Below are 12,848 nucleotides of genomic sequence, written 5' to 3' on the forward strand. Positions count from 1 at the left end.
ATGATAGGAAATAGAAATACCGACAGATGTACAAGCACTGGCAATTCTGCTGAAAAATCATTTAAATAAATTATTTAAATCAATACAGAATACATAAACAAAATAAACTATTGTTATTAAATATACAAATGATTGTAAATAAATCAAAAAATACAGTTTGAATAAATTGTGGAAATTAACATTATATTTATACTGCAGTCAAATGCAAATATAGTGTAGTTCCTTTCCCAATAGGAGGAAAATGTAAAATTACTCTTAAGGGAAAATAACCAGAATTGGAACTGTTGCACTCTGGGTATTCTTCCTAAACGTGGGGGAAACAATCTGTCTCAATAGTGGCTGGTAATAGAATTTTGTAGAAGTAATGTTTTGAATAGGGTTAAATTATTGAACAATGGTTCAATTTTGTCTTTTTTTAATGTGTGTTTATCAGGACTCCCACAGTCATTACCAGTGAGGCTAATCAAGCTCACACAGACAGGACACCACAACGCCTGATTAGAGCTGTCACAAAGTGTTCACAGAGGCACGGTAAAGGTGAATCAGGCTTCCAACAACAGATTAGGACCGTATCAAAATGACAAAACTAAAAATCTTTAAATACGTGGACCTCACTCAAAGAAGCTCAGGACAAAAACTGTCCAAATAAGTTAATATGCAAATACATTATGGATATTGTATGAAAACAACTCATATGTTTCTTGTCATAATGGATTTTATTACAGGTCACATTTGTCCAGTTTTGCTTTGACTTATGAGTTACCTGTCCTGTTGGTATGGGTGGGTCATGTTTTGCAACTAGTACTTTTGTGTAAACTTTGATTTAAAAAAAAATAAAAACTCTGTCTGAGATGGTTTAAGATGAACGCAGGGAAAGAAAAAAATGAGGCAAGTATAATAGTAAATTAATTCAACCTTGCAAAAGTATTCATACCCATTAAAACATTTTGACATTTCACCACATTAAAACTACAAGCTTTTATTTTATTGGACTTTTATCAGAGAGAACACTAAAAGTACTGTATAATTGTAGACTGGTAGAGAACTGATACATGGTTTTTAACATCTATTAAAAAGTGATAAAAATCTGAAAAGTGTGTCAAGCATCTGTATTCAACCCCTAAGTCAATACTTTGCAGAACCACCTGTCACTATATGTAGGGTTGCAAGTGATTTTCAGCATGTTTCCAACGGGTTTGCACATCAAGAAGGTGGAGGTACTGACCATTTTTCTTTTTGTAAAATACCTCAAGCTCGCACAGACTAGATGTGTAGCATTCAGTTTGCTTATTGAATGCTACACGGGTGAGGAACAGCTGTGAGACAGTGTGAAACTGAGGCACTGAGAGAAAATGCTGAGTAAAGCAGAGAACACAGAAAATAAACAGTGAAATAACAGTTAACGCAACATAGGAAAATCAAAAACAAACCTCAAAAAGACCATGATATGTAACTAAAGGTCCAACGGATCCTTCCATCTTTTCATCAGCTCTCACATGCTTTCCTGTCCAGTGTCTTGGTAGGTTTGCAACTGTGCTTTCTGCTGTTCATTTCTGGATTATGGATTGTGATATTGTTTATAACCTAACCTTGTGGTAAACTTCTCCAAATCTTCATCTGTCTGCTGACTTCTTTGGTCTTCTTTGTATATTTGTTTACTAATGTTCTCTAAAGTCTGAAGCCTACACAGAGCAGCTGGATTTACACTGAGATTATATTACAAACATTTGGGCGCAATTTACTAATTAATCTCTCAAAGCCATTGGTTGTACTCAGTTTTATTAAAAAGGATCAGATTAGGTGGAAACAAATACAGATAAAAATTTTCAGATGTATTTACAAAGAAAAATTGTGAACTGTAAATTCCTTCTTCATCATTGTAATTGTGTAGTTATGTGTTGGTCTATCATTAAGTCTTAATAAAATGCACTGGATTTTGTGGTTGTTACCTGAAAAGATGAGGAAAGATTCAAGGAGTATGAATCATTTTACATGCTACTGTATATGGTGCCATATATACGCCACAGGAATTTTCTATTGTAACATATAGAACAGAATAATAAACTAGAATTTCTCTTGGATAAAAGCTTGTGACACAAATTGTTTTGGTAAAAAAAAAAAAAATCCACCTGCTAAACTTCACTTGGTGAGTCAGAGCACTGCTGTTGCACAAATGAAATAAAAAGCTCTCACTGATATGAAATATCACATCAGTACTGTAGACTAATTACATCAGATCACTACAATGCTTTGCAACAGCAGTATAGCCATTAAAACTATACTGCTGAGTACTCGAAACCCTTCGATCAGAATAATGAGTCATTAACGCTGCTGGATAACAAAGCAGCAGGATTACTGTTGATACCAACCTCCTGCTCAAACTAATCCAGAAGCTTCTTTGAAATCACAATAGAAAAAAAAAAAACAAAAAAAAAAAACAAAGCCTCACAATTTGCTTGAAAGTCCTCATCCACACAGACGCAGTTAAGCCCAATAAGCCCAGTTATAACTATACGATTGAGCTATATTTGTAACTCCATAAGTCATTCAGAGAAAGCAAAAAACTGTGCAGAAGTTTTGACGAAACCCTTCATTTGTTATATTTAACCTCATCAAAAACTTTATATGACAGCCTTCAGTGTTCTATTTTTGTAATGAGTTTTAGAAATAGGTCTCCAGATCTTTTACATTTCTTTTGCTACTTATTCACCAGATCGTTTTCTGAGAAATGTGTTGACCCTGACCTATATTTAACCTACGTATATTTAACCATAAAAAGGAGGAGCCAGTGTTGTGTCTGCACATAATTTGTATTGTTGAGTAGTCTCATCACTAAGGTACTGTTGTAAAAACACTTATTAAAGAAAAGAAAATTTGTGTCAGGATTTTGTGCAGTGTACCTAAATATGCAACAGTAAACAACAAAATAATAAAAAGTAATAGACATAAACCGTCCCCCCTCAAAAAGGAAACAAAAACCCTATACAAAACAGCGTTGTCATTCAAAACAAATAAATCAGTCATACAGTTTATGAGTTATGTGTGTGATTATATTGTTTTTATTTACCCAAATGATAACATAATGTATTCAACTCTTTTAAACGGTCTCCTTGAAACATTAATGAGAACTTTCTGACTTTTGATAAAAATAATATGTCATGGAGCATATGTATATGCATACGTGTGTAGAGTGCATATATATATATATATATATATATATATATATATATATATATATATATATATATATATATATATATATATATATATATATATATATATATATATATATATCTACAGTGGGCTTATAACATCATCCAGTGTTTGATCCTTGGGCAAGACCATTAAGGTCTACCCTATATACATGATGAGAGCGCATAAACAGAGAGGAGAGATGTCACCCAGTGAAACAAGGTCTGCGTCAGGTGTTGCTAGATGTTCCAACAGTCTAGATGTTCAAACATCCACAAACGGCAGCTGCTTTCACAACTAGAGATCCAAGAGATAGTTGAACGTCTGACCCAAGAGATAAGATCATGGCTAAATCAAGAGCCTGTTAACCCCGATATCGACTTGTGAAGCTGAGTGAAGTGCTTCCACAGGGTCGCCTAGATGCTGTGAATACAGCACTAAGTATAATCCCTACTCTGACCATCACAGAGACCAATGAGCTGATATACAGTACGGCATTAGTGATCCTTGAGATGCTTGGCAAAGGTAAGGTTAAGAGCAGCCATAATGGGCAATGTCCACCATGAAAGAAAAGGTTGGAACACAGAAAGAAGTAAGCCAATTTTCAGAAATCCAGAAGGGCGTATCCACTAAGGTAATTCCCCAGAAATACAAACAGATACCCAAACCTGAGGCCCTGCAAAAGACGAAACGAAGACTCCAAGCCTTAGCTGCCAGACTGAAGAGATACACAAAGGAGATAGAAGCCAGAAGAATAAACAGGCTGTTCTCCACTGAACCAGCTAAAGTGCACTCCCGGTGGCAGGGTAATAACACACGAGCCAACCCACCAAGGCAAGAGACTGAACAATACTGGAAAGGGATATGGGAGAAAGAAGCATCACATAACAATGATGCATAGTGGCTAATAGATCTAAGAGCAGACCACAATAATCTCCCTGAACAAAGTACAGTAAATATCACAATGGTAGACATCCAACAAAGACTCTCATGTATGAAGAATATGATGGCATATTATCCATGCCTACTGGTTGAAGAAGCTGACTTCTCTCCATTAAAGCCTAGTGGCACAAATTAACCAACTGCTGATGAATGGGACCCACCCTGAATGGCTGATAGAGGGCAGAACAGTCCTGATAATAAAAGACCCCTACCAACTATCAGCCAATAACCTCTCCACAACATGGAAGCTAAGATAAGTGGGTACATGGATCAACAAATGAACGAGGCCCAGAAAGGCGTAGGTAAAAACACCAGAGGGGCCAAACATCAGCTGCTGGTTGACAGAACAGTCACCCTAGACTACAAAAGCAGACAAACAAACCTGTGCCCTGCCTGGATTAAATACAAGAATTCCAGGATCCACACATGGATCCTGGAATGCCTGAAGCTGTACAAGGTCTACGGACTCAGAAATGGGGCCACTATCAGCCACCTCCTGTACACGGATGACACCAAGCTGCACCACCAGGATCTACAGAAGGGAAATCGGAATGTCATTCGGGCTGGAGAAATGTGGCTGGATGTTGACAAAGGGAGGGAAGGTAATCCACACAGAGGGGATTGCACTCTCAGAAGGGAGAATAGCAGATGTCGAAGATCTTGGAATACTACAAGCAAATGACAACCACTAAGATGCCACAAGGAAAGCAGCAACAGCCGAATCCTGCAACGAGTAAAGCAAGTTCTGAGAAGTCAGCTCAATGGCAAGAACAAGGTCTGGGCAATCAACAGCTATGCCTTGCTAGTAGTCAGATACCCTGCTGGGGTAATAAATTGGCCAAAAAATCCAGACCACTGATGTTAAAACATGAAAGCTACTCACCATGCATGGTGGATTCCACTCCAAATCCAGTATCCACAGACTATACACTAAGCGCAAATAAGGAGGCAGAGGTCTAGTGAGCATCAGAGCCACCATTGAAGATGAAACATCCAAGCTCCAAGAATATATCAGCAAGATGGCCCCAAAGGATGAAGCATACAGTGAATGTATCAGACGATGGAAGCTGGAAGACAAGGAACTGAAGGAACCATTGTGGGAGGAAAAACCCCTGCATGTGATGTACCACCAACTAGCTGACATGGCTGATATGACCAAATCCTACCAATGACTAGAGAGGACTGGACTGAAGGATAGCACTGAAGCTCTGATCATGGCAGCACAGGAGCAGGCCTTGATCACCAGAGCAATAGAGGCCCAGATCTACCATAGCAGGCAAGATCCCAGGTGCAGGTTCTGCAAAAACGCCCCAGTAGCCATCCAGCATCTCCCAGCAGGGTGTAAGATACTAGCAGGCAAGGAATACATGGAACGCCATAACCAAGAGGCTGGTATAGTGCACAGAAACATCTGTTCAGAATACCACCTGGAGACCCCCAGGTCAAAATGGGAGTCACCTCCCAAGGTGGTGGAGAATGACAGAGCTAAGATCCTGTGGGACTTCCAGATACAAACAGACAAAAAGGTAATGGCCAACCAACCGGGAATTGTGATCATTGATAAGCAGCAGAGGACAGCCGTTGTGATCGATGTGGCCATCAGGAAAAAAGAGCAGGAGAAACTGGAGAAATACTAAATACTAATACCTTCACAAATACCAGGAGAAAAATCAGACATCTGAGTCCAGAAGAGCGCAACCTTAGGAACAGCTAAGATCCTAAGAAGAACCCTCAAGCTCCCAGCGGAGCTTGAGAGGACCCGAGCTTGTACACATCACTATCACCAGTAGTTTTAAATAGTAATGAAGTTAATTATTCTCTAGTGGGCAATAACTTTAAAAGCTCTGATATCCATGTTATCTAGTGTTTGGATATATACTGTATACCTTCCCACTCATGTCAGACAGAATACAGAGGAGATTTAATACAGAGAGTCAGTGCGACATCAGAACTGAGCTCTTGATGACGGCAGGGACAGATGCGGCATGCCCACCGGGCAAAACGCTACAGTTATCTTCTCTCTGTTTCCCTTTGATCCTCCTAATCTGCCATTTGAAGAAGAAAGTACCCAGGGCTGGCACACAGAGGAGACTCAGAATTTCCATCTGCAGCGTTATGCATTTCTCTGAAGCTTATGTGAAGTAAAATTCAAAATGCATGTCCGTACATACGCATAGTTAATCTTTATCCTCCCGATAGATGAGAAATAATTAAATAGTAATAAAGCAATATAGGTAAATGTATGTGACTTTTCTACATGAAATACACAAACATCGGTATGCAGTGGCGTAACCATCATCTCAGAAGTGAGGGGGACACATTTTTTTAATGGACTATTGAGTGATTTATCATCCTGTCACACCTGTCCTTAGAGGCTAAAGAACCACATTATATCTAACAGCCACTCTACAACACCAGGGGACATACTTTAGTTCCTTAAACTCTATACTAATAAAATCTAAAGTTTTAGCTGACAAACTGTAGTTGAGTTGACACAATGACCCTCTAACATCTACAGGGTAAGTAGCCAGATCAATAAATGCCAAATGACAATACTGTACAACATGAAAAATCTCCTCCCTGCTTCTGGCCTTTCCATTGTTGCAATATAGATTTATTTTGAATATGTGGAAAGCCAAAGTGAGCACAAGTTCTGCACAGAAATGAAAGAGGATTATATTTATTCCTTGCCTGAAAAATCTAGCTAGGGTAGTAATAGGTAACAACATTAGCATCCTTGTTAACCAGTTACATGTGATATATTGCCAAGTATTAAGTAGTCATTATTTAGCTATCATCTCCATGCAACAGCATTACACAGCTTACACTGCTTGGAAAAAAGTGTGCAAAGTTTTTTTTTTTGCTTTTTGCTTTCTGTGGCTAGTTTGCCGAACAGGATTCTGACACATACTGTGCAGCACTGTTCAGCAGCAAGTCTCCTGCTGGTGAGCCACCGGATGCAGGCGTTAGCATGTGGACGCTTATGGTGCATTTAAGACAAAGACAACCTTGGAATACTTTTTTTTTTGGTCCTGTAAACACCCATTCCTATACTTTAAAGTCCTTTTAAAGACACAGCAGAAAAAGTGATCACAGTTTTCTCCCCCAGCTTGCCAAGCTTGCCCTACACAAGCTTGGTTTCTGGCTGAGAGAACAATTATAAACTTCCCTAATAAGAAAGACAGATTCAAATGTTTGGTAATATTTAGAGTAACGAAGACATGGAGAGTTACAGTGTGAAAAGTAAAACAGCTATTCTATTTAAGGTAGTGTTGTATTAAAACTGCGGTATCTTTATAAAGCTACCAAACTATAGGCTTGCTATCACAGCAGACAACCTGACTAACCGACATGCTAATATTAGCTTGTTGCATTCCCTGTTATTCTACGAAAAGCAGAAGAGCCCGGAGACAATTATTCTGCTCAATATGCTCTTGGAAACTACTACTAAATATGGTGGTTGTTACTCTACATTCTTGCTTGAGTGGAAAAAAAACTTGAACACATACAAATTTTATAACTGTAATAGTCAATAAGACATGTTAATTTAGCAACAGCAGTTAGCGTAGTGGTTGATTCTCTGTTTTAAATAAAATCAGATTCTTTTAAAAAAATGTTTTAAATACTTGTGTAAATAAAGTAAAAATCAGTTTTTTATTACTGAGGTTTATCCATAAGAATCTTGTTGTGGCCCTTGCCAAATCAAGCCAAACAAGTATGTTTGGGCTGACCCACAGCCTTCCCAGAACCCGAATCAGCTGCCATAACAACCTTGTTAAGAAAGTTTTTGACAAGCTGAAACTTTGTCACTCTTTCATGCACACAACCATCCACCACCCTGCAGAGACCATGCATGTTTTCATTAATCTTTTTATGTTTTAGTCTTAGAATGAAAATAGCCACAATAAAAAAAGACACAATATAACTTCTACTAATTAGCACTAATAGGTAAAAAAACGCTATCAAACTAAATTGCTACATCAATGCTAAACGTTTTATTAAATTGCAGTCAAATGGTAACCTTGCATGCAAGCTGAATTCTCGCGGTATTTGTGCGTTTGTTGTCAGACTCTTTCATTTGTATGTATGACTGACATTCACGCCTGTGCATATGAGCTGCTTTGCGTGTGACTTTGATTGACAGATATGATTCATTAATCAGAATAATGAATCATATCTGATTGGAGGAAGAATGACACAAAAAGCGCTGCTTGGCCACAGGGGCAGAGCGCTGGACCATCTTTAAGCAGCCAATTAGAGACCAGCATGAAGTCACACGGAAGCCCAAGAGTTTGCTGCCTCTTAGATTTGTAATATTAAAGTTAGGTCTACACACACACACACACACACACAAAAATAAACAAACCCAAAATCAAAAGTTAGGCACATTTTATGAGAACAGATGTGATAATTACTTTTTATATTGTAATTTATGTCTATTTTCCATGAACGTTTTGGTGGGGGTGGGGCCTGAGTTCCCCTTGTTGACAAGCCACCGCTGTTATGCTTTGAATGAATTCGACGATCAATGCAAATCCAAACAACATCATTATTGTTCAATTTGATATTGCGATGGCCATATATTTTCAATATATTGTGCAGCTCTAATGAAACAGAAAGCAAAATTTTCCAGAGAATTACAGATTTATCTGCTTTTAATTATTTGATTGAAATAATAACCCCTCATCTAGATTTTTATCCACAAAAATAAAAAAATGTCAATAAATATCATGACCTGAGGGTAAAATTAAACCCCCTTAACTTGGCGAAACTAAAAAAACGACATCATAAAATAACATTTTGCCCTTTTAATTAGAAAAACATAAACAGAACCGACTAAATGTCCCCACACCTCTTTTATATTTAACAGCCACCAATTATGCGAGCTAATCTGGGCATATTTCCCCTGGGAGGCAGAGACATAATTGGCAGCAATGTGCGCAGTGATATCAGCGCTGTTCTTGCGTGGCTCTAAAATGACTTGACACATCTGGGAACGACAGCGCTGCAAACGGTCTGAACTCCACACTCGGCTTCATCAAAAAGGGTCAATTAGAAAAACAAACAGGCCTGGGACTCATGGTGCATGCAGGAGGAACTGAATTAGGGCAGATGGTAGTCAGGAGACCAGACCTCCACTTGAGAGCGCTGATGTGAAGTCTTTGTTGTAAAGCATACATTGACAGGAGAGCGCTCACATGCATGTAGACAGATGGAGCCCCACAAATATCCCATTACAAGTCAGATTAAAGCTGCTATTGAAAATCTTAAGTGTTAAATCTGTTGTTTTGTTGCCTGCAAAGAAGTAGTGCTGACAAATTCTTACCTAGCAGCATCTCCACGTGTTTTATGATTCCTCCGCTGATTTCAAATCAGAGAAGTTCAACAAAACAAAAAGTGTCCCCCAATAAAGAAGGTCTCTCAGTTTCTTTCCCCCCTGAATCTGGGATTCCTCCTCTGAAGTTCTCGTTTCTCGGGTCAGTGATGCGTCGTAGCCACGATTCAAAAAGATGCCGCAAAAGAAAGATCAACATGGGCTTTGATTTACAGTGTCATGCTCTTCTGATCAGCTTGTCCTTTTCAGCACCAGAAACAGGAAGACCAAGACGGGCAAAGGAAATGTGCGGAGAACGAAACAGAAGCCAAGAGCGTCTTAACGGCAAGTGTGTATGAGTATGTAAGGCAAAGAGGAGGAGGAGGAAACTGAGCGAGGAAGAAGGGGAGAGAAAGAGACTCCAAAATCTCTCTCCCTCCTCCGTCTTCCAGCTCCAGCTCACACCTGCATGTTCCCTAAAGGACGCTCTATGCTATTTTCTTTCTGTCACACATGCCAAACAACAGCCCTCAATCTGCTTCCATTCTTCTGACCATACTGCTGTTGCTCGCACGTTGCTATCATAAGTTTAAAAGTTTAAAGTACGCAGGATGTACGCTACTTGGATACAATCAATTAATTAGAAAATATTTTTAAAAGAGCTCTGTTTTGTGTATTTCTGAAGTTTCTCATGCAATTCAAATTAAATGTACCCCTGTCACTTAAATTTGACGAATATGATAAGTTCAAATAAATAGTTCAGTCAAATAAAGCTTTAGTTTTATATGAAAGGCAAACAGTTTTTTTGCATTTTTTTTCAAAATCACAAGAGAGCAAAACGTTTGGAATTTTGAACTTTTTTTCTTCTTCTGTAAACAGATGTAGAGTACATTCATTAGTATTAATTTTTAATAAGTATTCATTCCTCTTGAATTTTATTCTCATCTTGTCGCATCACAACAACAGACCTCCATGTATTTTACAAAGATTTACCAACATAAAACAGTGCATAATTGTAAAGTGGCCCCCTTTACTTTAATATCCCCAAATAAAAGTTACCTAGTTATTAGGTAGACTCTGCCTGTGGTTAAATTTAATCTCAGTATGAATCCAGCTGTTCTGTGAAGACCTCAGATGTTTGTTGGAGGACATTAGTGAACAAACAGCTTCACAAGGACACAACAGACAAGTCAGAGATGAATTTGTGGAGAATCTTAGAGCAGGGTAAGGTTAAAAAATGATAGTGCTGTTTTTTTTTTCTGAAAGAAGGACAGAGTATGTCACCACTGCAAACCTTCAAAGACGTTGGTCAACCAACTAATGGAGTGCAATAACCAGCAAAGCAGCCTCTGGTACTGAAGGAGCTGCCCAGAGCCACAGCTCAAGCGTTAGAATAACTGTTTCAATAACATAAGAAAATGTACTTGCATTGTGATATCACAAATATCTATGGATCAATTTAAATTGTTTTGGATTTATATTAATCTTTAGACAGGATGTGCTTGGATTTATGTTGCTGATCAGAAGGATGTTGAGTTCAAGTGAAAGCTGTGCATTCAAGAACAGCCAAGCATATTTTAAACGCTTTTTTTATATATTTTGACACAAAAAACAAACTAAATTATTATTATTATTGTCATTATTATTATTAAAAGAAATAATAATACCCCTTAATCAATGTTGCTTTCAGTTACTGACCCATCTAAGAGCTTAACAATATTATTCATATATTCTTCATAAAGATTTTCCTATTTTTACGTGACAAGAATCCACAAGCTATCAACGATATTTAAATTAATATTTTAATCTAAAGTAGTTTTAAAAGATTTGTTTAAAGTAGCAAAAAATATGTCAAATCAAATCAGTTTATTTAGATACTGCCAATTTACAACAGATGTTATCTCAAGGCACTTTACAGAGTCACTTCGACTAAATCATCCGGATTGTCAAAAGTTTCCTATCTAAGGAAATTCAGAAGATTGCATTGAGTTGCTGACCAGCAGAAATCCCTCCTCCTGAATGACCGCATAGTCACAGAGGACATTAGCCTGCATTGTGTGGTTGACTTTGCAGCAAACCTTCATATCGAACATGCATGTAGTGACATGTAACATGTTTAGTGCAGTTTTAGGAAAGCTCATGAATTTTTTTTTTTGTCAAAAACACCCTGAGTGTGAATTTTGTTTTTAATTTGACACTGTAGAAAAAAAAACTGTGATGCATAAAAAAAACACAATCATTTGTCAATCATTAAACCATTTCCATGTCCAATAATACTGATATTAAAAATAATGAAATAGATTGTAACTAAACATTTTAGTTAAGTAAGCATTCTACCGTTTAAAGGGTTAAATATGAACACTTCTGGCTGAAGAAGTTTTAGAAAATATTAATTGATATTTTTTGCAGGATTTGTAGAGTTTATAATTTCATCTTTTGGAACAAATGGATTTCTAAAATGGCATTTTAAACAAGTATATCTTATGGGTAATTATATATTTTTTACAACATCTGAGGGTTTGCGTTGTTTTGTTCACTAACAAGAAGGCAAATCTGTCCAATAGATTTTAGTCCTCACAATAACAACGGTGCAAACTCACACACAGCTTGTGTTTTCACTGTGATCCTTTCTGGCTCCTTGTCCACTTGAATAAATGTGGCGTGAAAGCACAACACTGACAAACCCTGACAGTTTTACACTTGATTTCAGGCTGTTGCATTCAAATGAAAAGTGCAGAGAAAAGGCCTCGGGCTCAAAGATCACATGTTGGCAACACACATCAGGCTTTCATCTTGTCATGAATCTAGAAAACACTCACTGCAGATACTGTTTGTGGCGTCTGCATGTGTCTGACATACTATGTTACATATGGAAATTTAAGATTTGGTTGTGGAGGATGCACAAACACATGGTTCAATATATCAACAGCAGCTAACAGATTAAGCTAACAACAGTTCTTAGATTGGAGATTAAATTATGGGTAAAGCAGCCACATAATAATCTTCTAGCAGTAGGTTACTACTTTAAATCTCATTCTTTGAGCTATTTAAACATATTTAACAATATGAGTTTATTTAATTTCCCCAGGTAAGCAGGGAATCATAATCCTGTAAGTGATACTTTAAAGTTTGGCAAATTATAACACCAAAAGGATCCATTTATCTGTTTGACATAAATACAGCCCCCATTTTTGAGACCTTAGCACAGCACAACCAAGACACACTAAAAAGTAATGAAAAAGTGATGAAGGATTTTTCTTTAATCATGTAACTAACTGAGGCACTGTAACGAACAGTAATACAGAGGTCCAACACATTTTTAATTAAAAATGTCCATACAATCCTAGACTAAACTTTGGATAGTTCTTAATCCTTAATGTTCATTTTAAAATATACCATT

General features: G+C 37.5%; 1 protein-coding gene across 2 annotated transcripts in view; it reads right to left on the bottom strand.

Annotated features, from left to right (window-relative positions):
* LOC105919501 (zinc finger protein 385C) overlaps positions 1–12,848 on the bottom strand; it is a 115,389-nt gene that overhangs the window by 46,480 nt on the left and 56,061 nt on the right. The window contains exon 1 of one of the 2 annotated variants that reach the window (XM_036141843.1): positions 9,461–9,798. The exons of the other annotated variant lie outside the window; for it this stretch is intronic. Within the exon in view, the coding sequence (XP_035997736.1) occupies positions 9,461–9,470 (10 nt within the window). The 5' untranslated portion in view covers positions 9,471–9,798. Of the gene's footprint in view, positions 1–9,460; positions 9,799–12,848 lie in introns of those variants that run through there. 2 annotated transcript variants of the gene reach the window in all.

The sequence above is a fragment of the Fundulus heteroclitus genome, chromosome 10 (genome assembly GCF_011125445.2).
Source record: "Fundulus heteroclitus isolate FHET01 chromosome 10, MU-UCD_Fhet_4.1, whole genome shotgun sequence".
NCBI lineage: Eukaryota > Metazoa > Chordata > Actinopteri > Cyprinodontiformes > Fundulidae > Fundulus > Fundulus heteroclitus.